At 34.4% G+C, this 26,521-nt stretch overlaps 2 protein-coding genes across 8 annotated transcripts; one reads left to right on the top strand and one right to left on the bottom strand.

Annotated features, from left to right (window-relative positions):
* Positions 1 to 1,909: 1,909 nt before the first annotated feature.
* Positions 1,910 to 8,371, bottom strand: LOC140836431 (diacylglycerol kinase 2-like). Of its 2 annotated transcripts, none has more exons than XM_073201940.1 (8): positions 8,089 to 8,371; positions 5,870 to 7,061; positions 4,292 to 4,667; positions 3,992 to 4,068; positions 3,789 to 3,908; positions 3,546 to 3,710; positions 2,772 to 2,909; positions 1,910 to 2,157 (listed from the first exon to the last, which is right to left on the bottom strand). In XM_073201940.1, exons 2-8 carry the CDS (start codon positions 6,977 to 6,979, stop codon positions 2,002 to 2,004), a joined length of 2,142 nt encoding a protein of 713 aa, XP_073058041.1. In that variant the 5' UTR covers positions 6,980 to 7,061; positions 8,089 to 8,371; the 3' UTR covers positions 1,910 to 2,001. The 2 variants fall into 2 exon arrangements, with proteins under 2 accessions (XP_073058041.1, XP_073058042.1); XM_073201941.1 differs by having other exon boundaries at positions 8,335 to 8,358.
* Positions 8,372 to 8,545: 174 nt separating this feature from the next.
* Positions 8,546 to 26,391, top strand: LOC140836432 (filament-like plant protein 3). 6 transcript variants are annotated; one of them, XM_073201942.1, is made up of 10 exons: positions 8,546 to 8,982; positions 12,537 to 12,909; positions 18,528 to 18,755; positions 19,123 to 19,991; positions 20,392 to 20,465; positions 21,549 to 21,721; positions 22,330 to 22,615; positions 24,043 to 24,223; positions 24,345 to 25,906; positions 26,001 to 26,390. In XM_073201942.1, exons 7-10 carry the CDS (start codon positions 22,502 to 22,504, stop codon positions 26,136 to 26,138), a joined length of 1,995 nt encoding a protein of 664 aa, XP_073058043.1. In that variant the 5' UTR covers positions 8,546 to 8,982; positions 12,537 to 12,909; positions 18,528 to 18,755; positions 19,123 to 19,991; positions 20,392 to 20,465; positions 21,549 to 21,721; positions 22,330 to 22,501; the 3' UTR covers positions 26,139 to 26,390. The 6 variants fall into 6 exon arrangements, with proteins under 6 accessions (XP_073058043.1, XP_073058045.1, XP_073058046.1 ...); XM_073201944.1 differs by lacking the exons at positions 8,546 to 8,982; positions 12,537 to 12,909; positions 18,528 to 18,755; ... (1 more) ...; positions 20,392 to 20,465; positions 21,549 to 21,721 and adding an exon at positions 21,751 to 21,913; XM_073201945.1 differs by lacking the exons at positions 8,546 to 8,982; positions 12,537 to 12,909; positions 18,528 to 18,755; ... (1 more) ...; positions 20,392 to 20,465; positions 21,549 to 21,721 and adding an exon at positions 21,751 to 21,934.
* The last annotated feature ends 130 nt before the right edge of the window (positions 26,392 to 26,521 follow it).

Raw genomic sequence — 26,521 nt, 5'->3', positions numbered from 1 at the left:
AGGCCGTTTAATTAATTACTTCAGACCAGCTGTATGGTATATATAAAATACCCCAAACTATATATACAAAGAGTGAGTCTCACATGTGAGACCGTCTCACGGATCTTAATCTGTGAGACGAGTCAACCTTACTCATATTCACAATAAAAAGTAATACTCTTAGCATAAAAAATAATACTTTTTCATGAATGATTCAAATAAGAGATCCGTCTCACAAATACGACCCGTGAGACCGTCTCACACAAGTTTTTGTCATATACAAATGACTTCTTTCTGTTAATCTGATGATTTATTTAATTCTATGAATTAATATAAAAATTAAAATAACAATCATTTATTATTACATTTGAAGAGTAATCGATTAAAATTTAACCGATAATGACGTCAATAAAGGTGGATCGTGGATTGAATTTTTTTTTTTTTAAAAAAAGCCAGCCAACTCAAATGGCTGCACTTCTTCTTTTTAATTTTTTTTTTATTTTTAATTTTTATATTGCGGGCCTTTTATAGAAAAAGTAAATTGTAATTTTTTTGCGTTTGTCAAAGATTTTAAATTTTTTTAAATTCATAAAAATATTTATTTACTTGTTAGGAAACAAATATATGTTGAGGCCCCTCGATAGACCGCAAATTTTTAGGAGACAACTATTTCTAAGCACTCAATGTTGTACCACATACTTTATTGGAATATTCAAATATTAATTTTTTTTCATAATAATTTTCGTGAAAACGATTAATTTTGTGAAACAAATATTCTATTGAATCAATCTATGAAAATTTAAGAATTTTTATATCGTAAGTATTATTTTCACTACTCTAGGTGTGAACCAGGTCGACTCGTCTCAAAGGAGATCAAATCTATTTTTTATATAAAAAAAGAAAAAAAATGATAGGTGTTGTAACACGATCCTAAGGCATCGGTTGGAACATATTTATAAATTTTTAAAAATAGTAGGGAATTGTGTAAAATAATTCAAAATAAGCGAGAAATATAATTTTAAATATTTTCATTATAAAATGTTTGCATAGTATTGTGGGCATGATTTTTGAATCCATAAGTTCACTGGATTTCACTCTGTAAAATTATTGAAAATTAACTTTGTTATATTAAACTAAATTTTTGTATGTTCGTCGAGGTATTCAAATTCCTTTGTATTACATTGGATATTTTCTTGATATTGAATTATTATTTTGTATATATTTCTGATTTATTATCATTATAATATTACTCACACGCATAAAAAAAAAATTTAAAAGCCATAGATTTTGTTGATAGTTGAATATGTTATAAAAAAAATTTGAAATAAAATATGTCATAAAATTATTTTGGAGAGCTCATATAATTATCCAGAGACGATTGATTGAGCATGTTGACTTTGTTTCCTCGTATTTAGATTTTGGGTTTGACTTTTTAATCACAAATTACAATGTGTGGTTGTTATTTCATTTACAATGGGACGTCAATTTCTCTGAGGATAATTGATGAGGTTTTCTTGGAATTTTCATTTCAAATTGAGAAATGTAACCAAGTCTTCACACCAATCATGGTGCACAAATTTGTATATATATATTCTCAAAAATATTACAAAAAAATTGTATCTAAAATAGATGAATACACTTCATCGAAATCGTCTCATATTAAACTTACTCTTCATAAAATACAGTTTTACGTCTGTTTAATTAAATAGTATTCCCGAGCAAAATGAATTTGATGCCAAAACATATAAATCTGAAAAATACTTGATGCAACTTTCTAAAAAATGCCTGGCTTTGTGAACAAACTCTAGACTCCTAAAGATTTTCTATTTCCTTGAAGCTATTATCACTCTTTTCCAAATGTGACATGACCCTTTCTCTTTTAATACCCCACACTACAGTTCCGTCGGTTCAAAGCTCCTATTTTTCTATAATGATGAATATGGTTGTATAACCAACTACCAACAATACGACATTTCTCGAGCTCAAAATTTGATTTAGGGACAATTTTTGCAATGGCAGGAATCAAGAAAGATGAAGAGCAATATCTTGAAGAAGCAACTTCTTTTGAGAAGCGTTGATAACACCCTTGCATTCTGCGTCAGCTAAAACATCTGTCATTATTGCAGCTGCGTGGCCTCTTGGTCCATCTGTTCCTGATGCTCTCCGTAACATGAACACCTATACGAACGGCATTTCAGTTTTATAGATGTACAGAAGAAAGATCATAAAAGAGGCACCCGAGAAAAGGTGCATTGCTTGAAATTCAGCAGAAAGCCGAAAACATTACGAGACGTAGAGTTTTCTAAGACAGAGATAGGTGTTAAAAATATAAAAATGAACTCTCATTAAGACACTTGTGTCTTTATCCATATAACATGGCTCAGATCAGGCGGGTGAAGGAAAAAGTGAATGTTTAAATCCCACAAATTAAACGACTTCAGAAAACCTCTTTTTACATAAATTAGTGCATTGCTCAATAATGATAGCCAATAAATGATACTTCAAATTTCAAAAAACACTGATCAATTTTTATGAGCAATACTGGTAATTTTATGTCTATTCAGTGAAGTGTGGTTGAAGTCGAATGCCATGCCAAATTCAGTTCACCGAAGTCGCATAAATTCAACAGTCCATATTATGAAAGAAAAGAAAGTCGAACTCGGGACAACTAACTCCGTCCATACTCTGGAAAATCAACACAGGAATATCAACGAAACATGCTGTGAAAACATATTTCTCGTGGAACTTCTGATAGACTGCCATTTCTTATGTGAACAAGAACACTTGAATACCTGTCCATGATGTGTTATTTCTAAACACCCAGGTTGCTGGATAAAAGGTTCCCCATCGATTTGCACAGGAAAAGGACTCGACAAGTGAATCTTTACGACTTCCCCTTGTGCTAGCCTTGTAGCTTCTGAAAGTCCAACCTACAAAACAGAGCTATTGATTTGTAATCTCCTGCAAATCTGTCATGTATATAGCACAAATACTATATGTTCAAATTCATAAATTAGTCTACAATCAATGTATATTTCAATTCACTTCCATCCAAGTGCAACCCGATTAATTTTTATTTTCTGAAAAAGTTATGTATATATAATACATGTCACATGTCCTTTGAAAACAGATAAGCATTCAAGAAGGCTAGCATAATAAGTAACAACTTTTTGCATCCATGCATCTGAATTAAAATCATGCAAAACCTAGGGCACAAAAGGATACGTCTTTACAAAATTTTAATAAATGACTAGTGAAACCGATCTACCAATACACATGCTAAAAATCAACATTGTATATTTCTTCCCGGACATATGTTCCTTCTGAGGAGGAAATATTAGAAACTTGAAATTTATATAGTTATTACTGGCAACGATCAACAGAAACCATCAAACTAAATGACCTCATACTGAACATATTTCAAAGTATTCAGCAGCAATGTAACCGAAAAGTGCATTGCATAACCACAAAGAGAGCAGACCCACAAAGAAGATAAATATAGCACACAGAATAGTAGAGCACAATTATTTTTTTCAGGTTTCAAATAATTAAGAACAATCTTGTACCTGAAGCTTGCCAAGGTGCCATGATCCCGAAACACAAACAACTTCAAGCATTTTGTCATGCATACACTGCTGATAGAAATTGTCATCGTGTTCATAATCATTTTGCCAAAGGTCTACTCCACCCATATAGCTGCCGATATTGAGCACAATCAAACCTTCAGCATCCTGAATTCACAAGAAATATAAGAAAATGAACTTAACACAAAAGAAAAATAATAGGATAGGCCTATCTATATAGCATACCTTTGGTATCTGGATATCTTTCTGATCAACCTCGAGCCAGACTTGCCATGGCAAGTCAGCACAAGCTCTGTCCATCATGTCCCTCGCACCTTCTCTTGCATACCTTAATTTATTTACAAACTGTTTCAAGATTCATGTTAGCCATATTCCAGCCCAAGTAGTATACTTAAAGTACAAGCAGATTGGGAGAAAAAACTCGTTACCTGACTGTGGAACTTTTCAGGATTTTCTTCCCTGTTCATGTGAAATTCATGTGCAACCTTTGCATCACATCCAATACCTATATGACAGATAGACACCATGAAATTTCCAAAGCAAAAGATGTGCAAAAAACAACTAGCTATTTGAGAACTTAACCAATCTGTTTTGAGTGGTCCTGAAAACACTTGTTAGACTATTATCCTCGTGCATATACAGGAACTCAAAAAAACAGTTGATAAGAATTCAGTGCCATGTGAAACCAAATGATACAAGTATCCATCAGATTAAAATAAGCAAATTACCTAAGTAGTTCATCATGAACTTCGATTTTACTTCACAAGATTCTCCACCAATTTTGTCTTCAGTTATTTTGACTTTCCAACGGTCAAGCATTGTCACTGCTCCATGATCTATGTCATGCAGAAAATTGCTCAAGCCACCTTGCCCTTCTATGACTGAAAAACCTCCTCCCCATTGCAGGACTCTTGACAAATCATTTCCAGTTCCTAAAGGAAGAACGGCAACAGGTGGAGGTGACTTAAAATTGCACCTCTCGATTGCATTAAGAACCCACGCAACCGTCCCATCTCCACCACAGATCAAAACTCTAAAGTTTTGCACATTTCTAAATAGTTCCAAACCAGCCTCGAGAGCTTGAGACGAGCTGAGTTCGATTACCTGCGAAAGACAATCACCAAGCATATAAGCCAAGAAGTCATATACATAACAAATGGCTTTGTATGAAACATGCGCAAAGAAGAGGTTGCGAGTATCACAGAAAAAATGGGATTTGAAGATTTCACAAGGTTATAAGCGAAAAACACCAGTGTAAACTCTACTCTCTTGAAAATCAAAAGGAGGAAATTGGAACTATAGTAGGAACTATAAGAAAGAGTGGTAGTGTGGCATCAGATAACACCTAGATGAAACAAAAGAAATACCCATTATTAAAAATCATTGTAAAGCTAGAGCTCAGAAGTCGCACAGCTGGAGCCCTACATGATATATTTTCCATGAAAGAGGCACTTGTCTCTGCATGGAATCTTTTTAAGTCGGACATGCCTTGTTTAGATGGAAACTAAAACTTAACACAGACAAAATGTCAAATAGTGTAAAATGCTCCCTCCCCCACAATAATTGCTTGCACAATTTATATTAGACACATCTCGACCGACGCTGCTTCTTTCTTTTTCCCTAAAGAACTATAAAACCAATCTTCTCCAAATAATCAATAAAAAGGAAGGTTAACTGATAATATACACAGAGTTTCCTCTCTTAAAGACAATGACTTTCATTGTTTGAAACCTTAAACTCACTGCTAAAAGTGAAACTGCTTGTGAAATCTCAAGTCTCTAATCTAATATGTTGCCCGCAAAAATGCGAGCAGAGTGTGACAAACTACATTGTTCATTCATTTAATTTGACGTGAATCACACTCAACAGAATATTAAAAAATCAATATTAAAAGAAATGAAGTTTCATTTGCTTCTAAATGGTCGTTATGAGCTAAAAAATGACAGGAATTCTTTTAAAGAATATTATGCAATCTTGTCAGCTATATTATAAAAATGAATTGTATAATATTTGAAGACATTTAAAAGAATATTATGTGAACTTGTGAGACATATTATAACAATGAATTGTATAACATTTGAAGATAACTTAGGTCTTAGAGTATGTTCTTCATGCGACATGCATACTATAATGACAAAACCACGCTACATTTATATGAAGGTATGATGGACCTCATTTAATTTTCATGGGGATGAAAACATGAACAAGCAGATCTTAACACTTATACATACCATTTCTATACCAATATATGAAGATACAGAAAACATGAAAAATTAACCTATTAAATTAAATAAACAAGCTTTTACCTGTGCAGGGTTCAATAGCATGTTCAATCTTCTCCGCAGGATTGGCCCATTTTGGGCACCACTCTTGGCATTAATGAAGACCAAAAGAGGTCTAGCATCTGAGGGCAAGTCCACAAGTGTACACTTCTTAGATTTGCCGCAAAGAGAAATCTCTTTTTTCTTATTGGCCAACCCATTGAGAGTACATTTCTTGCTAAGTAATTTGTTACCCTTCAAGCAAAATTCATTGCCTTTTTCGCTATTAGAAATATTGAAATCAACAAGACCATTGAGAACATATTGGAGCGCCCTCTTGGCAGCAGAACTTTCTGGTACATTGCCATTGCTACAGCGATTGCTTCCTTGTTTGTTGCGATGTCTCTTTCTTCTAATATGCCCACGAACTGAAGAAGGAATTATTTCATCTGTAACAGAACTTAACATTTCACTTTCAGTGTCTTTCACACAAAGGGGAGAAAGAATCAATCTTCTTAGAGCACCTAGATCACATACATCACTAGACTCTTCAGACATCTTAACTTGACACTGAACATGTATGATCCGCTGACACCATAAGCAATGCCATGCTGGAGATGCATTAATAAACGGGATGCCACAAGGTTCGTCGCAGTATGAACAAAAAGCATACATCTCAGGATTATCATCCAGATTAATCCATCTTTCAGACCAATGATGTAGCAATTCGTTACTACCAAATTGGGCTACACATTTACAATCTTTTGCTGCAAACTGAGAACAGCAAAAATGAACTGCGACACCACAAACAGAACATCGATGTATTGGAGAATGTGGCGCTGCTTTTGTTCCTAAGGACTGTTGGGATACTAGAGAATTTAAGCAAACACAGCAAGTTGATGGTTCTCCGCCACAAGCAAAATCTTCCATCCATGTATGATGCGATAAGGGTATTTTAAGTTTCTTCCATGCTTGCTTCTTTGCCTTGGCAGCGGCTTTGAGCCAGTTGAGAGACATCTTTCTCTCCCATTTCAGGAATGCATATATAAGAGCAAAAATTCCAAAGGAACCAGTAAGTAGCCATCCAAAAATATAACCAGCATCCAGGCTCGAACAGGCCAAGAGCCTTAAAAGAGGAATACTGAATTCATTCATTTTTAATGAAAAAACTTCATTATCAAACTCTCATGCTAGGGACTTCAAAGCTCGATGAAAAGAAAGACTCTGTGGAAAGAACCTGACAAGTACAAAGTGGGATGATGTAAATGACAAAGGAAAAAGAAATGTCTACGCTATGCAGGAGAAAAAAGAAAGCATTATATAGTATAAAAATGACATTGTTAGTATCTGCAAGATGAAAAACAACTCAATTCGTCAAACACTGAATTATAAACGAGAAAATATAATGGTTTGCAGCAATTATTTACATGAAAAAAATTTAAGAACCACCAAGCATTGCATATAAGGAGATGATAAAATCCAAAGAATACTGAAGCTTCTTTACTAGGCAATCTCAATCCAAACCAGAAGAAATGATTCTGAGATGCGAGCAGGACCTTGACAACGAATTGACTTGCAATTCTCAAAGATATGTTTTAGAGTTGAATATTTTCTTAAGCATAACAATATACTTAATGGGTAAATTGTCCACAATATTAACATTCAGAGGAGGTGCACATAATACAACATATCTTAAATTCATTGCCGAAGAACTATCCTTTGAAACATAGCATAATGCGAACGCTAAGATTATCAATGACAGTACTGATCTCAAATTACAAGAATTTCTAGCAACTATCAATTGCCAATGAATTTCACCAGAACATACTTGAGGCTTAGTTCTAAAATTTCAAGCATTAACAAGTCCAAAGAACAATTTGAAAATATCAATGCCTTCTTAGCATTTAACTAACAGGGCCAGAAGATCAAATAAACGTATTTAAACTGCAGCGATCACAACAAGAGTTGGAAAAAGAATTTGGCCCAAACCATTTCCTATCATAAACCCCAACAACCCAAAAAAGAAAAAGAATAGAAAAATAGGCCTGCATTGCCACACTCAACGCACCTCAGGGATCAAACATAAAGCCTGAGCAAATATGATCAAGGATCAGGCCAAATAAATCCCATATCATCAAAACCAAAAATAAACAACAAACTACCAATCACAGATCATCTACACAAAGAACAAAGATAGATGTAAAACCACATGATGAGACCCAAATGGAAACCCAGCCAATCAAGGAAATTAAAAAAGAAAAAACCTTTAGACCGAACGCTGGTAAAGGGATGGACAACGAACATACAAAGGCAGAATCCACAAGGTAAGCACCAAAATCAATACTTTTACTTTAAGAGATCTGAGATAATGTCAAATATATGAAACATAGAGCATGAATTCGTGGTTAAATAAAGTAATGCCTCCCCCCCATACAGAAGAGGGTTGATTGTGTAGAGATTGGAAAACCATTTCGAGGGGAAAAAGGAAAAGGGTGGCGGGATTTTCATACGCTAAAAACACGGCGGGCCCTTTGGAAAGTATCGAAGGGGTGTGGGTGGTGGACTCGCAATTGAAAGAGGACTTTACAATGTCACTTTTATACTGGTACGCGTCGGGTGTTACGTCAAAGTACTTTTCTGCCCTTGGAGAACACGTGCCACCCAAACGTGTAAATTCAGATTTAATTAACAAATCTAGTTAATTGGTAAGTCGATCTGCGGACAAGGTTTGCTGATTTCATAACAAATCTAGTGAGCTGGTAACTCAATCTGCGGACAAGGTTTTGATTTTCGGGTGTTTGCTGTTTCACGAAATGTACTACCGGTCTTGATTGTTTAAATGCAAGGTAGCAATCTGGATTAGTACCGGGTTACATTGGTTGGCGTTCATAATTTTGAAGCGTAATCTACTAGTTATTGGATGTGATTGTACTTTTAGATGTTGCACTTTTTTTGTTAATTATGAGATAAAATTTGATTTAGTTTAGTTGATTAATGCTGTTGTTTGAATGCATTGCGCTTTGAATATCATGTCAGTGGGAGAATCCCTGGCCCACATCCGGGGCGGAACATGGTTGGAGCAAAGAGGCTGGCTAAGGACACTGTATTGGCATATAGAAGCTCGTGTTGCGTTGGATCTTCACGAATTTCCCAACTCTGTATGTACATTTTATTTTGAATGTAAAGTGAAATATGAATCTACCAGTTGTTATATGAAATTGTATTACACGGAAGAACGTTTTGGAAAATCGAAAGGTGATTCCATCGATGGAAGCACACATCTCTGTATGAATGTATTAGGTAGGCATCTAGGCTGTAGCTGTACAGTTTTATGTATGATTTTCTCTTTACGGACTCACCCGTGGCTCTCACTGCATTCTTTAATCTAGGAAAATGATTGTGAACTTCATTTTTCTATGGTTGATGGAGATTTCATGAAATTTGAAGGCAAATGGTCTGTTAAGTATCAGAAAAAGTAGGGTTATTTTTCTTCTCAATCTCATTTGTATCTAAGCTGTTGCTTGTTCAAAACGATGTATTTTTCAAGATATTCTTCCATTGTTGTGCAAGGAAAAGTCGGAGAACCTGAAATCGTAGGTGAGCTAGTCATTTTTCTCATCCTTTTCTACTTCTGGGAAACCTCGTAGTATTTCCATAAACATGGATACACTTGTCATCCAACTTTTCCTTGAATTAGTTATGTTTCATTAAGCTTTTTATATCACTAGCAAGAAGCACGTGCGATGCACGTAAATATTAATTATTTAATAAAAATTAAAATTTGATTTTTTTTAAAAATAATTTGATTCATTTTTTTATTTATATTGATTTAGTCTTTTGTCATATTAGGCGAATAAATTAATTAAGAACTTATATACTTTACTTTCAAAATTGTTTCTCAAATTGAAATTCAAGTCGTTAATTTTATGTTATATAATAAATTATAATTAGCATAATATATAGAATGAATTGGACTGAAACAAATTTTGAAAATATATATATCTAAGAACCACGTATAAGGTATAATAACCTAAAAATCAACCAGATTATGGATTTTATAAATGCATAAATCATAATTTATATAAGTGAAGCACACTAAGGACAAATAATTGTCAATTTAAAATATTTATGACTAACTCGTCAAAATATTATCAAAACTAATGAAATAATAATAATTGATAATAAAATATAACCTATAATACTCAAAATTTGCTTTTAAAATTTGTTTTCAATCATTTTTACACGGTTGAAAGATTTTCTCAAACAGTTATAAATATTAACCACGTGAAAAGTGTGAAAGACGGTTCAATATTTCTAATGATATTTTCAACCAGTTGACAATCTAAACAACAAGATATAGTTTGAAGAGTTAGTCTCATGTGAGACCGTCTCACGGATCTTAATCCGTGAGACGGGTCAACCCTACCCATATTCAAATAAAAAGTAATATTTTTAGCATAAAAATTAAAAAGTAATACTTTTCATGGATGATCCAAATAAGATATCCGTCTCACAAATACGACCCGTGAGACCGTTTCATACAAGTTTTTGCCTAGTTTGAAATGTAAAAACTTGTGAATAGTAAAGACACAAGAATTTTATGGATGTAAAACACTCACACGTCACTCTTTCCTCTGTAAAAAGGATTCCACTAAAAGACTTTGTCTTATGTATATATATATAAATATATATATTTATAAGTGCGACTAAAATATTTAAACTTCTTATTATAGCTAATTATTTTAATTTTTCTATCAGATTCGTATTTTATAATATTATTAGTATATTAAAATTCATAATTATTGATATAAATTCTAATAAATAATTTATTAAATTCTTTACTTTCAATTCTTAGTTAAAAAATAATAAAATATATTAGTATTAAATTTCATATTATTATATTATTATATACTTATCATGTTATTGTACTATTGTATATATAATTATTTTTTTCTTATATTTCAATGTGATACTATAATTTATTACTTAATTAGAAACGACACTAAAATATAATTACAAAATTGCATTAAAATAATAAAATAACATGTAGAAAGAAAATTAAAAGGATAAAATATTTAAACTTAGTATAAAGATGGATTATTTGAGAAAATTAATTTAGGAATTACATTTTATTCTTGAAGTGATATAAATTATTACAATCAATGTATATTGTAGTGATAATTCATTAGCAATTGTTAGACTATTAATTATATATGATGTGGAATAATTAGGCTACTAATTAATTATATATTAGGTGGAATAAATAAAAAAATTGATATTTTCTTTTTACACTTACAACAATTAGAAATTTACAAATATATCTTTATTGAATTTTTGGATTTGTATTGATGAGGATGTCATTTTTTTCTTTTGACAATTGAAAAAATTGTCAATTATCTACACTTACGTAGGTTTATAGATAAAAAAAAATATATTTTTATTATCAAACATATATTCATTTTTAATGCATAGATTTCCCATAAATTATGTAGAAAATTTCCATGCAATTAATCTAACAACACACAATTTAAGGGGATGGTAGAAAATTTACAATGAAAAACTTTGTTATTATTTTTACACTTTTATAAGTATAATAGTTAAATATATATTCTTTTAATATTTTTAATGATTTTTTAAAATTAAAAAAAAGCTATTGTTTTAATATTTTTTCTAAGAATTATGTATCAAGAAAATATTATTTCTCTAATGTATTTTTATTATAACATAAATTATGTAGAAAATTTCCATGCAATTAATCTAACAACACACAATTTAAGGGGATGGTAGAAAATTTACAATGAAAAACTTTGTTATTATTTTTACACTTTTATAAGTATAATAGTTAAATATATATTCTTTTAATATTTTTAATGATTTTTTAAAATTAAAAAAAGCTATTGTTTTAATATTTTTTCTAAGAATTATGTATCAAGAAAATATTATTTCTCTAATGTATTTTTATTATAAAATATTTATTCAATTTTTATGTAACATTATTTTCAAAGATTCTTATGTTGCAATTTTTTATTAAAAAATAAAAACACTATTTTAATCCTTATGTATTTAATGATTGTGTAATTTTCATGCAATTAATCTAACAATACACAATTTATGAGAATAGTAGAAAATTTACAAGGAAAATTTTGTTATTCTTTTTGTACTTTTATAAGTATAATAGTTAAATATATATTCTTTTTAACATTTTTTGTAAGAATTATGTACGAAGAAAATATTATTTTTCTAATATATTTTTTATTATCGAATATCGATTCAATTTTTATGTAATATTATTTTCAAAATTTCTTATTTTACAATTTTCTATTAAAAAAATAAAAACACTATGATCCTCATGTGTTTAATGAGTTCAAAAAAATAAATACCTCAATTAAATACATAATCAATACATTACAAATCCATTATCCCAAATTTGTCCCTAAATTTTATATATTTTTTCCACCAATGCCCATGCAATTAATACAAACAATGCATAGTTTTTGGGCAATGTAGTAAAATCACAATCAAAAAACTTTGCCCATCATCCACACTTTTATAGGTATATAGATATAGATTAGCTAAACACATTGTTATTATGTTCCTTTAATCACTGGTAAAATTAAAATAATTGAGCTGGAAGTAAATCATTTCCCTTATATCCAGTTGCAATTTTATTTCGTTTTTCTAAATTTTTTTGCTTCTGTCCTTGCATCTAAAGGTCTTCGACCACAACTTTGAGTTATGAAGTGGATCTCATACCAAGGTTCAATTTCCCTGCAATATTTCTGGAGAGGATTATTAGATCTGATCTTCCTACTTTGAGCCATAGCATGCCAAACAGAAAGGATTTTGAAGGAAATCAGAATACTGTTCTCTTTCAAAATTCCTTGAATGCGTATTCTGTGCATTCTCTTGCTCTAGGAAGCAGTGATGGTGCAGTCATTGTGAAAAAAGCTTCCTTTGGTCCATTATCCCCTTCAACTGGTGAATTAAGCATTAACTGGGGAATCTGTGGGAAGTCTTGTCCAATTGACAGGCCATGCATGGTGGACGAAGTTCATCTCCGTGAGGTTTACAGAAACCATTCAAAGGCCCACATTTTCTTTGGTCATCGGTGGCAACAGTACGTGTAAAAGGCCAATTTTTAAACGCTAATCAAGGAATTTGGGAGGAGTGCGAGGGTGGACAACTCAAAGGGTTTTGGGAAATAAAATTTGAAGCTTTAAAAATTTACATAAAATTGCAAATTTTATCGTTTGATCTCTGTTGAATTCATCCATGGCTGTCAAATATCTAACTAAAAACTAGTATGACCTTCCATAATCCTTGTTTGTAGAGTATGATATCATTTCTTGGTGTCGCTATGGTATCTAAATTCCTATAGAACCCTATAACCTTTAGCCAATAGTTTAGAACCACAACCATCACTTTGTCGGCGAAGAAAATGTATGGCTCTGTAAATAGTTTCTAAGTAGTGTGTATTGAATTTTGAGAAAAGAGAAACAATGAACAAGGTTGATTCTTTTATTATTTCCTTTTTCAAACATTTACTACAGTATACAAATGTTTATATAATGAATAAACTAACGTACATAAAGCTAAATTTAGACAATTAGGAGTGATATGTTCAATCCTTAATATTAAGGTGTATAATTGAGACAATCTTTCAAATTTGAAATCTTTCCATATTCTTTGGCTGATATTACGGGATCATCCTTGTGTTGATTCTTATCACCCCCCCTGCAAGGTAGGTAGTGAAAGTGAATGAACACCGAGCTTGTACCGAAAATCTTCAAATGCGTCTCGTGGAAGCGCTTTAGTGAGAATATCAGCAATTTGTTTGTGAGTCGGTAAATAGCGTATGTGGAGAGCACCAGTAGTGACTTTTTCTCTAATGAAATGATAATCGATTTCAATGTGTTTGGTACGAGCATGGAACACCGGGTTATGAGACATGGATATTGCACTCTTATTATCACAAAGGAGCAAAGGACGACGATGAAACTGGATCCCGATATCATGAAAAAGGTGTTGAAGCCATGTAATTTCAGCAGCATTAGAGGCTAGGGCACGATATTCAGATTCAGCACTAGATCGAGAGACAGTCGGTTGCTTTTTAGATGCCCAGGAAATAAGGTTTGAACCAAGAAAAATGCAATAGCCTGTGGTGCTTCGTCGAGTTTCCGGACAACCTGCCCAATCTGCATCACAAAAAGAGTTTAGAACAAGAGCACTTTGAGATAAATATCGTAAACCATAGGAAATAGTTCCTTTGATGTAGCGGAGAATTCGTTTTACAGAACGTAGATCCTTCATCGTAGGAGATTGAAAATGTTGACAGACTTGATTCACTGCATGTGTGATGTCAGGTCGAGTAAAGGTGAGGTACTGTAGAGAGCCACATAGTTGACGATAGGTGGTAGGATCAGTCAGTTGATTATCATTCAAAAGAGGGTTGGATTTTTGAGCAGTAGGAGTGCTAATTTTGGAGGACTCCAACATGGTTGCTTTGGTGAGAAGATCACGAGCGTATTTTGTTTGTGAAAGCATGAGACCACCAGAGAAATTCTTAACTTCAATCCCTAAGAAATAGTGAAGGCGTCCTAAGTCTTTGAGTTTAAACTCCTTATTCAGGTGTAATATGAGTTGAGAGATAAATGCGGAATCATTGCCGGTCACGATAACATCATCTACATAGACAAGTAAAAGAATAAATTGAGTGTGAGTATGATGAATAAATAATGATGAATCAGCTTTGCTACAACGGAAACCAAGAGATAACAAACTATAAGATAATCGAGCAAACCAAGCACGAGGTGCTTGTTTAAGACCATAGAGAGATTTGTGTAAAAGGCAGACATGATTTGGAAATCGTGGATCCACAAAACCAGGTGGCTGCTCCATATAGACTCTTTCATTGAGAACCCCATGAAGGAAGGCATTTTGGACGTCTAACTGTCTAAGAGGCCATTGAAAGTGGACGGCAAGAGATAAAATGACACGAATTGTTGTATGTTTCACAACGGGGCTGAAAGTTTCACCAAAGTCTAAGCCTGGAATTTGAGTGTAACCTTTGGCAACAAGGCGGGCCTTGAACCGATCCACACTACCATCTTCCTTAAATTTTGTGCGATAAACCCATTTACTTCCAACAATATTAGTATCGGTGGGGCGAGAGACAAGTGTCCAGGTGTGATTTTTATGTAGAGCTTCAACTTCTTCTAACATGGCAGCTCTCCAATTTTCAAATTTTTGGGCTGACTTTAAGGATTTTGGTTCACTGATGTGAACAAGAAGTGCATCATGAAAGTTTATATTTCGATGAGTAGATGAGCAAACATAATCCTTAAGGTAGGAAGGTATACGTTTTTCTCGAATAGGGCGTATAGGAGGAGAAGTTGTTGGGATATCATGGGAAAAAGGAGAGGATGTGGACGAGTGTATATTATCTTGATGTAATGGAGAATGGGTGTCTCGAGATTGAGTTGGAGTGGTGGGATTTGATATAGTTGTGGGAGATAAATCTGAAATATTGGTAGTGATAGTAGATGGTTCGTGGTTGACAGATGGTTCTTGGGCTGTGGTCGGTGGATCCTCATCGAAAGTAAGAAATTTTGATTGTTTAAAAGGTGAATTGTGATCGGATGGTGAAGTAACAGATTGTTTGGAGGATTGTATCTCTGTAGGCAAGAGGACAGACATATTTCTTGAGAGCCACTCATCAAAAGTAGGGAAAGTGGTAATAGATAAGTTTTCAGACGTAGAAGTTTCAGAAATTTTTTGGGATAAATAGGGCAAAAGGTTTTCATTAAAAACAACGTGACGAGATATATAGATACGATGAGTATTAGGATCAAGACAACGATAACCTTTATGTAATGTACTATATCCTAAGAAAACACAGGGGATTGTTTTTCGAGAAAATTTATGCATTCCAGGTGTTTTTAAATATGGAAAACATTGAGCTCCAAAAACTCTAAGTCCCGAATAATCTGGTTGTTTGTTAAATAATTTTAAATATGGAGTTTTCTTACCAGTAGAAGAGATGGGCAATCTGTTTATAAGATAAACTGCAGTTAGAAAAGCATCTACCCAAAATTTAAGAGGAACATTGGCATGAAAAAGAAGTGTTAAGCCTGTCTCAACAATGTGCCTATGTTTACGCTCTGCTAAACCATTCTGTTCTGGTGTATGTGGACAGGAGATTTGTTGCTTGATACCATACCTGGCAAGATGATTCGTGAAGGTTTTTGAAGTAAACTCACCACCTCCGTCGCTTTGGAAAGTCTTGATTTTTCTGTCAAAAGTATTCTCCACAAAAGCTTGAAATTTTAAAAAGCACTCATAAAAATCTGATTTCTTCTTCAAGGGATATAACCATGTATATCTAGTAAAATCATCAATAAAGATTACATAATACTGGAATTTTTGCGAAGATAAAAACGGGGCAGGACCCCATAAATCACTGTGAATTTTTTCAAGGGGAAATTTAGAGATAAAGTCTGATTTATTGAAAGAGAGTTTACATCGCTTCCCAAGTTGGCAACTAACACATAACACGTCCTTAGACAACCAATTTGAAATATTAATAACTTTATTATTATCTAAAATTTTTAAAAATTGAAGATTTGGATGCCCCAATCGAGCATGCCAGATTTTTGAGGAGGCTCCTTGAGATTTAATAGCAGTGAGTGCTTCAAGTTGCCCTTCATCAAGAGTGTAGAGTTTTCCCTGTCTATGCCCTTTGGCCATGATCTGTTGGTTGTGATCCTTAATAACAAAACCACAAGAGTTGAATTCAAAGGTACATGAGTTATCATCAATAAGTTGGCTGACAGATAGTAAATTTTTTTTGAGTGTGGGTACTACAAGGACATTTTTTAAAGCAAGTTTACCTTGTGAGGTATTGAGCAATGCATTACCCATATGCGTGATAGGTAAAGCTTGCCCATTACCTACATAAATAGAGCTAGATCCAAAATAAGGTTTTATATGTTGTAGGTTACCTCCTTGATTTGTCATGTGAGCCGTTGCTCCGGAATCAACGTAAAAATTGGGATCATCACCATTGTTTAGACTCATAGCAGCCAAAGCCTCTTGAGTATTTCCACCATCTTCGGTATAGTCGTACCTGTAGTAACATTTAGGAGCAATATGATTAGTTCGACCACAAATTTGACAAGCTTCTTTGTTTGAATTTTGTTTGCTTGGTTGTCCTTTCCACTCAATGTCTCTTTTTGACTTTAGTGGAGTGAGACTACTTGAAGGTTGAGTATTCGGACGATTGTAGTTGAAGGAATTTGGGCCTCGTCCCCTAAAGTTTCCTCTTCCTCGATTATGGTTTCTTTCTCTTCCTCTTTGGCTGAAGAAAGCCTGGTTATGATCGATTTCCTGTTTTTCTTCGGTGCAATATTCCTGCTCAAAGTTCTTTAGCAGCATGATAAATTGATTAAATGATGGATACGGTGGTTTGGACAAAACAGCAAGTTTGATATCTTTATAATTCTTTCCAAGTCCTTTTGAAACTTGAAAGACTTTGTCAACATCTGTGAGCGGCCTTCCTATGGCTGCAAGTTGGTCACAGATTTCTTTGAACTTCCGAAGGTACTCTTCGAGTGAGAGATTGCCTTTTGAAAATCCATACAAGTTGTTTTTCAATTGGGCTTCTCCATCTTCAGTGTCAGGCAACAGCTGCTCATGGATAGATAGCCATATCGAGTGTGCCGTATCCCCACCGTAAATCATGCTAAGCACTTCTTCCTTCATATTTCCAAGAAGCCATGCTGTGAGAAGACCATCGTTGAGAGTCCATTGCACATTTTCTGGATTTGCGCAATGATTACCTGCAGAATCTACAAGTTCATCTGCTGGTTTTTTTGAATCATTGATATGATGCTCCAATCCAAGACTTCGAATCAGAGGTAGTATTTGGGATTTCCAAAGAAGAAAATTTGTCATGGAGAGTTTTATGGATATTAAACTGGAGCATTGGTGAAAGGACTGAATAGAAAGGTTTGGCTCTTTGAACGAAGGTTTTGAACCTTGCTCTGATACCATATTGAATTTTGAGAAAAGAGAAACAATGAACAAGGTTGATTCTTTTATTATTTCCTTTTTCAAACATTTACTACAGTATACAAATGTTTATATAATGAATAAACTAACGTACATAAAGCTAAATTTAGACAATTAGGAGTGATATGTTCAATCCCTAATATTAAGGTGTATAATTGAGACAATCTTTCAAATTTGAAATCTTTCCATATTCTTTGGCTGATATTACGGGATCATCCTTGTGTTGATTCTTATCAGTGTGGTTGTTGTGGGGTGATTGGCTTAGTTGACTGAATTGTGTGCCTCGTCACAATTCTTGCGCTGGTGCTGATTCCTGGCTAGAAATCGCTTTATTCCAATGCAAGAATTCATAGCATCTAATACATGGAGACCAATGAAAACGTGAAACCTTCTAATAATTCTTATTGATACGTGAGTTCTAAGACTGGTTTGTGCATATAGGAATATTCACGTGCGCTTTGAGAAAGGATATCTTAGTTTTATGCAAGCCTATATACTTCTGAAGCTTGTGTGGAGTACTCTGTCTTCCATGATTAAATGAAGTGACAGAAAATTCTAATTTTGGCTGCGCAAGTTTAAAATTTGAAGGCATCCTAGTTTTCTCAAAATTGATATATTTATTTTTATGGCTTAGGAAGGATGCAAAGGTTTGCTTTACATGGTTCTCCATGCACATGTTGGTCTTGATTTGTGCGAACATCTTGAGCAAGAAATCAGCTTTGAGCAGGTTGAAGGAGTCTTTAACGCATTCAGAGGGAAATGGGTCTTGGAGAAATTAGGAAGTCACCACACACTACTAAAGTACTTAGTGGAGTAAAAAATGCATGAAAACTCCTTTCTCTCTGAAGCTATCATGGAAGAGGTTTGTATCTATTGCATCTGTTTTGTGTTCTCATTAATGCAAAACTGAATCTTTAATGCAGTCATTAATTTGGGAAAATCAGCATATGTTTTAAATTTTGAATTCTTCTTGACCAACATGCCAAGAATGATTACATTATCATAAAATTTATATTTTATCGCATAGAATGATCATCTAAATCCTCTGGCCAATGCCATTCCTTTCCATTTACACATTGCTTTGTGTTAAAAGATGAAACTTCATGCAAGTGTTATGTTTTTTAAGCTGATGTAATCTGTATAACATACTTATATATAGGCTTTTTTGTACTACTAAATTTGACATATCCGAAACAGAGAAAATTTTATTTTCTCCAATCTTTTTTCAGGAAGGCTGACAAAGTAGAATACTGTACTAGCACGGGAATAATCACCTTTGTAAAAAATTTCATATGATGTACAGATGTAGGTCATTTATGAAGATCTCCCTTTGAACTTGTGTGCCGTTAGAAAATATGTAGAAAAACAGGGGATTGGACATGATCAGGAGAGGCCCAACCATGACTGTAAAATAGAGTAACATGACTGTAAAATAGAGTAACAGACGACTTCAATAAGTAATGAAAGCTCATATATATATTGATGCTGCTCCTGCCAAGCTTTCTGATTGCAGCAGTGCGAGTTCATCAAGACAAAGATTGAAAATTCTTTGCTTGTAGACAGATATTGAAGTTCTTAAATCTGAGCTCTTGAAATTCATTTCTGAGCATGGGCAGGGATTGCAGGAAGGATTTATGCCCTTGAGAAAGCAACTACAAGAGAAAGGGCGTGTGGACATTGAGAAGGCAATTACACGCATTAGCGGGTTTAGAATAATTGCTTCACTGATGAACTTGCCCCTTGCCTATAAACACCGAAAAGCAAAAGGGTATTGGGCCATTCTTGAAAATTTGGAAGAAGAGGTTAGTGATTGATTCTGTGTTTTGATTTACCTTTTCTATTGTACTGTTCTCGTTGTTGTTGTTTTTGGCTTCTGAAGACATTATACCACTAAAAACATTATTTAGTGGTATATGTTTTTTTACCGAGTAATTTATAGTCAACTCTGCGTGCAAATATGCCTTGACAAGGTACATGCAAAGAAATTCGGACATGTGTGGCTATCACTGTTCATTTATCTCGAAGGTAAATGGGTTCCAAAAAAACTGGGGTATGGATCTGTCATTCATGCCCAGCAGAAAATCCTTTGAACATGCAGGTACTAAAAACATCACCTCTTTTTTATCAAGACTACTAATTTACTATTTTGCACTAGCATTGTACGGACTGATGCTCATTTTTCTTGTTAATCCTAGTAAATGATATCACCATTTGAAGAATGAACGCGAATATGCTTATGAGATAGCTTCATTCAACGAGTGTAGTTGTCTGAACAATACTGCAAAAATGTAAATGTACTCGAGTGTTGTTGAGGATAAAATCATAAATGGATATCACGTCTCTGAGTAATCTTGAATCTTAATATCTTGAGGATTACCCTTGAATCTTAAATCGGCTCCTATATGCATAGCTAAGCTAAATATATAAAGGAACACTGCTTTTGAGTTTTTAACCTTGCTATATCTGAAAAATATGGTTAGTGATTTTTTTTCTTGCAGGACGGTATGACATTGCTCGAGCGCTGGAAAAATGGGGAGGGATTCATGAAGTATCCTGCCTTCTGTCACTTAAGGTGAGGCACCCGAACAGACGAGCTGCTCTTTCCAAAAAAAAGAAGACTGAATTTCTTGGATCTTATAATATAAACAGCCTGGAGAAGATACCATCTAAAACCTTTGTTTCGCAGGATACACAAAAGTGACTGATGAAACTGAAGGATTTTGATATAAATTGGATCGAACAAGAACGTGAGACATAGTTTAGTTTATATATAAAACCTGATTTTGCCTCCTGAAATTTTCTATTTTCACTTTATACCTTCTGATAAAAATTCTTAGCTCTGCTGGTGAAAATACAGCCCATTTGTTAAGCTAGGGTGATAGTTATAGAAATCCTAATTGTTGGACTGCGACAATTCCCCACTGTGTGTAATGAATTCATATTTCTTAGGCTGTAGGTGCATGATGCTTGCAAATTGAGATTTTTGGGATCAAAAGGTTGTAAGAAATCATCAACCTTCTTCCCTCTGGAAAGATGATGAATCCAAAAGTAACTTTTTGATGTCTATTATGAATAGAATTTACTGATTCGTTTCATGTTAGATGGGACCACTTTTTGCAATATCTTCGTGAATGTTTGCTTTTGTCACAAACTTGAAACTTTATTGAGATATAAGTCATCTCCGAACGTTTTGAAATGCCACGAACATGAAAACAGTACTTGGACATATATTTTTATTTTAAAAAAAAAAATATTTTTAACTCTAAAACAAACTTTTATTGGATAAAAATGGAAAAATTCGAGCCAAATTCGAAGAAAATCGATCAAATTCTTCTCATGGTACCATTGTTCGTGGTTCCCACTCTCCTCTGTAGGTAGGCCTCGAAATCTCACGTTCTTCAACAGGCGCGAGAATAACGCAATCTACGTTTGAAAATATTCATGAAAAACAATTATCCCCATTAATAATTCAACCAAAAAAGTCTTTTTCTTCCATCAACACGCTCCCCCACCTCCAATCAGGCAATCACACTCAATCCCAATGCTAAAAAATTATGAGCCACTTAATTTATAATTTGTACAGATTAAAATATAAACACAAGTATGTATGAAGAATCTGACCAAAAGAATTACTGAATGCTTTTGTTTTCTGCAGCTCATGTATATAGTCTGAACATTCTTCTGCTTCTGTTCCTGCGGTTTGCTGTCGGCGAGTTTCACGTTTACTCGAAGATATTTCTCTCTTGATTGTCGTGTTCGATTTACAAAATTTTATGCATCCGTGTGTTTGATTTTGTGTGCAAATGAGCCAAGAAAGGATCTTTACTGGTGGGTGATTCTCTGTTTTCTTACTTGCATTAATTTTTTTGTGGGTCTTTTGTTCGGTTAATTTTTTTTCTTTCTTTTTTGAATATAAAGTACGCCATTTGGTGTGGGTCAACCTTATTTCTCATTCTTATTTGAAGATATTTATTGGGGCAGTGCCAACAAGTGACTGTTCATCTCCACCATTTTCTATCCGTAAGTGTGTGTGATGAGGCGGTGGGTAATTGAAAGTTGCGAATTATAATAGTTGTCCCGTGTGTTTTGCTTTAAATATCAATAAATGAATTTATTGTCAAAAATTGTTTACATCTCAAATCATGTTGTATTCCAATTTGAGTGGTAAACACATTCCAGATTTTTGTTGGGGTACGTTGGTTAAGGCATCAATTCTGAGAAAAGCTTGATTTCCTATTGGAATTTTCATTCTGCCTTAATTATCTTATGGTACTCTGGAGAAAATTTTATCCCTCTTTTATTAATTTTATGGATAGATATCCTGAGCTGAATCCCTGAATGGCTTGATTCATATTCTGATTAGTTAATCGATTTAAATTGGTTTGATGTTTTCTTTTTCTTGGTTTCTGACGTGCACTTTCTTATGGTGTCTCAAGGAGTGAAATTGAAGAAAACTGAGTTGGGTTCCTAGATGGGAGTTTGGTGAACCTTGGACTGAATGGTGTCCAATGTAGATATGGAACTGGATTCGATTTGTGGTGGCTAAATAGGGGTGGAATTGAAGAGGAAGTTTGTCAAATAAGTGTGTAAAGTTGATGTTTTTTTCAGATGGATAGAAGAAATTGGTTATGGCGGAGAAAATCTTCAGAAAGAAGTCCCAGCGGTGAAACAGAGAGCTCAGGATCATTATCATCTCGTTCAGAAAGATTCTCAGACGATCAGGTTAATTTCTTATATATGTTGGCATATATCTGCGTATCCTGAATCTGCATATGACTCCGAGTTGGTTCACTCGGGATTCAAAGGATCCAACATTTCTCAGAATCTAAGTTGTAACTGTGTTTGTATCTTTATTTGGGCTCGGAGTGGAAACTAGGAAGGCAGTTTAGATCAAGAAATGGTAAATAATAACATATTCGTGTACTTTTATCTGTTTTACAGGGTCTTAGTTTCGTTTTAACTACCGATTGCACATTGAAAAAAATCATTTTTTTTCCATACTTGAATTCTAAAATTTGGCCAACATGAATTTACTCTGAAGACCTTGAGGTGGTAACAGATGCCAACAAATGAGTAATTATGCATTTAACTATCTTGGTTTTGGGTCCGCCCTTTGTTGAATGTTTTTGTTCAAGTTTGGAGTTTGATGATTATTCATTTTGGACAAATACTCATTTTCGAATGAAGAATCAACGGCCATTAATCTTGGTTTATGGCGGACACTCCACTCCGCTCATATTAAAATGGACCACATGGTTTGGAGATATACACTTTAGGTGGACCACAAATGACCGCTTCTTGCTTTTCTTCTCTGAAAAGGTTTTTTTCGTGCTTCCATTATTGGTATCCACCTTCAATTATTAACACGTGCATTGATTCCTATTGTTTTTATCACCAATACGTGTGTGTATCCTAGTGAATCGTGGTTATACATGTCCATGAAAAATCCCAAGAAAATATATTTTCAAATTGAAACCCGAGTACTGGTTTTTTGCTCTAGTTCGTCCGCTTCTTCATTTAGTTGAAATGTTCTTTCTTGAATTAAACAAAATTGACTATGCATTTTTTTTTAAATTTCTCTCAATCTCGGGCTATAACGGGTAAGATTTGGGCCGACTGTTTCATATAGACATGCATAAGCCTCCAAGAGGCAGAATGTTACTTCTTGAATTCTCCACTTTCAATCATTTTATGAAGCCAATCTGTGAAACTTAGATGATTATGTCCGATGCTACCTGAAACTTGCTGGCGAAACAATTTCACGTCTCTTTCACGACAAGCATGGTAATTGGAATTGTTTTCTCAAGCTAAAGAAAGTTTCCCATTTCAAAAAAATCACAGATTATTTGTGTTCTAATTTATTCTCATGTATGTGAATACGAATCCATTTTCAGATTAAGAGTTAAGGTATTCGCCACTATTATTTTGAACAAGTTTTTGTAAATATTAAATGTTTATGTAAAGTCAAACACTACCCCAGCTCTATAGCAGTTGAGAATGACTCTCTGTTCTGTAACTGAGTTAATTGCAACCAATTTTTTTTCATGTGGCCTTTTTCTTTCAACTCCGCTACAAGAATATGGATTTTCTTGTTATGGTGGATATTTGGATCGACTTGGATGACTAACGGACGGTAGATTTCCATACAGACAATGTCAAATCATAACATTCAATCACCTGACGTGACTTCTAAAGCCGTACCTGGTGATGAAGAACGGGATGAAAGTTTGAAGACTCAATCGGAGAAACTATCTGAAGCTCTTCTGGATATTTGTGTCAAGGAAGACTTGGTTAAGCAGCATGCCAAAGTTGCAGAGGAAGCTGTTACAGGTATCCTCTTGTGCTCTTAGTTTCTCTTATGTTGTGTATTTTCTACTGGAATCCACCTGTTTTTTTATTGGGAGACAATATCCGATTCTGATATTAAACAAAATTTGAGCTTGAACTCCAGGATGGGAAAGGGCCGAGAATGAAGTATCAATTCAGAAGAAACAAAACGAGGTCTTAAATCAGAAGAATTTGATCCTTGAAGAACGTATTGGTCATGTTGATGGAGCTCTTAAAGAGTGTTTGAGACAGCTTCGACAAGCTAGGGAAGACCAAGAAGAGAAGATTAATGATGCTATAACCAAGAAAAGTCGTGAATGGGAATTGACACGATCTGAACTCGAGCACCAGATTGCGGAGCTCCATTCCAAACTTCAAAATGCTAAAACAGATGCATGCCTAAAGATTGAGGCTGCAGAAAAGGAGAACTCAATCCTTAAGCTCAATCTGCTTTCCAAGGACAAAGAATTGGAACTGAGGACTTCTGAGAGAGATCTGAGTGCCCTGGCTGCTGAATCTGCCAGCAAACAACATCTTGAAAGTATAAAAAAGGTCTCCAAGCTTGAAACTGAATGCCGGAAGCTGAAGGTTGTGGTTCAGAGATCAACATTGGCTAAAGATCACAGGTCACTGACTGCTTCATCAGTTTATGCCGAATCCTTGACAGATAGTCTGTCAGATGGTGGAGAGAGGTTACTGGTTTGTGAAAATGGAAGCTCCGAAATGGATGGATTGGAGTCGATTTGTGACTCCCGCCAAAAAAATACTTGGGAATCAGCTTTAGATGTCGGACAAATTTATAATGAAAGAACTCTGGGAAGAAGTATTGTAAATCCTTCTGTTGAGATTGATCTCATGAGTGATTTTCTTGAGATGGAGAGGATAGTAGCATTACCGGAGACCCGCAGTGTTGCCGACCCCCCTGGCTCAGTGGTCAATGATAGGGAAGATCATATGAAAAATGAATTGGAAGCTATGGTTAATTGGACGGCTGAACTGGAAGAGAAACTTGAAAAAATGTGTTCAGAGAAAATAAATCTGGAGATGGCTCTGACCGAGTGCCGGATTCAGATTAAGAAGTCAGAAGATCGACTCAAGCAGACGGAGGCGAAGCTGGTGGACATGGGTGCTCAGCTGACTACAGTTAATCACGAAAAAAGAGCTGTACAGAAAGAAGTAGGGATTTTGAAAGAGAAACTTAAGAGCTCAACAAAGCTTTTAGATGAAGCAAAGGTAGATGCGTCACAAGTTCGAAACCAGTTGATTCATTTAAATCAAGCAAAGAGGTTAGTTTTGGCGGAACTTGAGAGTGCCAACATAAGAAAAGCAGAAGCCGAGTCACAACTCAAAGTTGTGAAAGATGAGCTAGATGAAGCAAAGGTAGATGTGTTACAAGTTCGAAACCAATTGATTGATTCAAATCAAGCAAAGAGATTAGTTTTGGTGGAACTTGAGAGTGCCAACACAAGGAAAACAGAAGCTGAGTCGCAACTCGAAGTTGTGAAACTTGAGCTAGAAACCTTGCGTTCGAGGAATTTTTCCTTGGAGAAAGAGGTCGAAAAAGAAAGAAAATCGTCCAATGATTCTATTTCGAAGTGCAAGAAACTCGAAAATGAGATGTCAAGAATGGAATTGGAGTCTAAGCTTCAGAGGTTAACCATAGTCGAGGAGTTCAGAATCAATCAGGTTAGTTTTTTGTCCATCTTTTTATGCGCCTTCAATGCAAGTTATGTGCCATGTGAGCTTTCAGATTTAATTCCATGGCTATCGATGATTTCAGGATAAAGAATTGGAGGTGGCTGCTAGCAAATTTGCTGATTGTCAAAACACGATTGCTTCTCTTGGTCGTCAGCTGAAATATCTTGCCTCATTAGATGATTTCTTGATCGACTCGGAAAAGACAGTAGAAGTCCTATGAAGAGGTGATTCTTGATTGGCCCTTTCTAGGCAAATACTAAGATGATATTTTGAAGCTCCTGCACTAGCATAAAAAGCATTCTACGTAAAGGTGGTGTTACGGAAGAGGGAAGTTTTCATGGAGAGCCAGATTTACTCGAAGAGAAGAGATGAAATAAGGACAGTAGAATGCTGGGATTTCTTTTTTCTTGTTTTCCCAATTGACTAGCATGAAAACATGTGCATTCCATATTCTATAAAACCAAAAAATATATAAATAATGAAAATAATTTTTAAACATTGCATAACATGATTCAATTTATCAGACGTCATTTAAGTACTAAATTGAAATAACAGAACAATACAAATACAAAGATATAAACGAATTGAGTTGATTAAGTAATA

The sequence above is a fragment of the Primulina eburnea genome, chromosome 7 (assembly GCF_022965805.1).
Source record: "Primulina eburnea isolate SZY01 chromosome 7, ASM2296580v1, whole genome shotgun sequence".
NCBI classification, from domain to species: Eukaryota; Viridiplantae; Streptophyta; class Magnoliopsida; order Lamiales; family Gesneriaceae; genus Primulina; species Primulina eburnea.
Note: the sequence above shows the minus strand (reverse complement) of the source record. Positions and strands in the feature narration are given on the sequence as shown.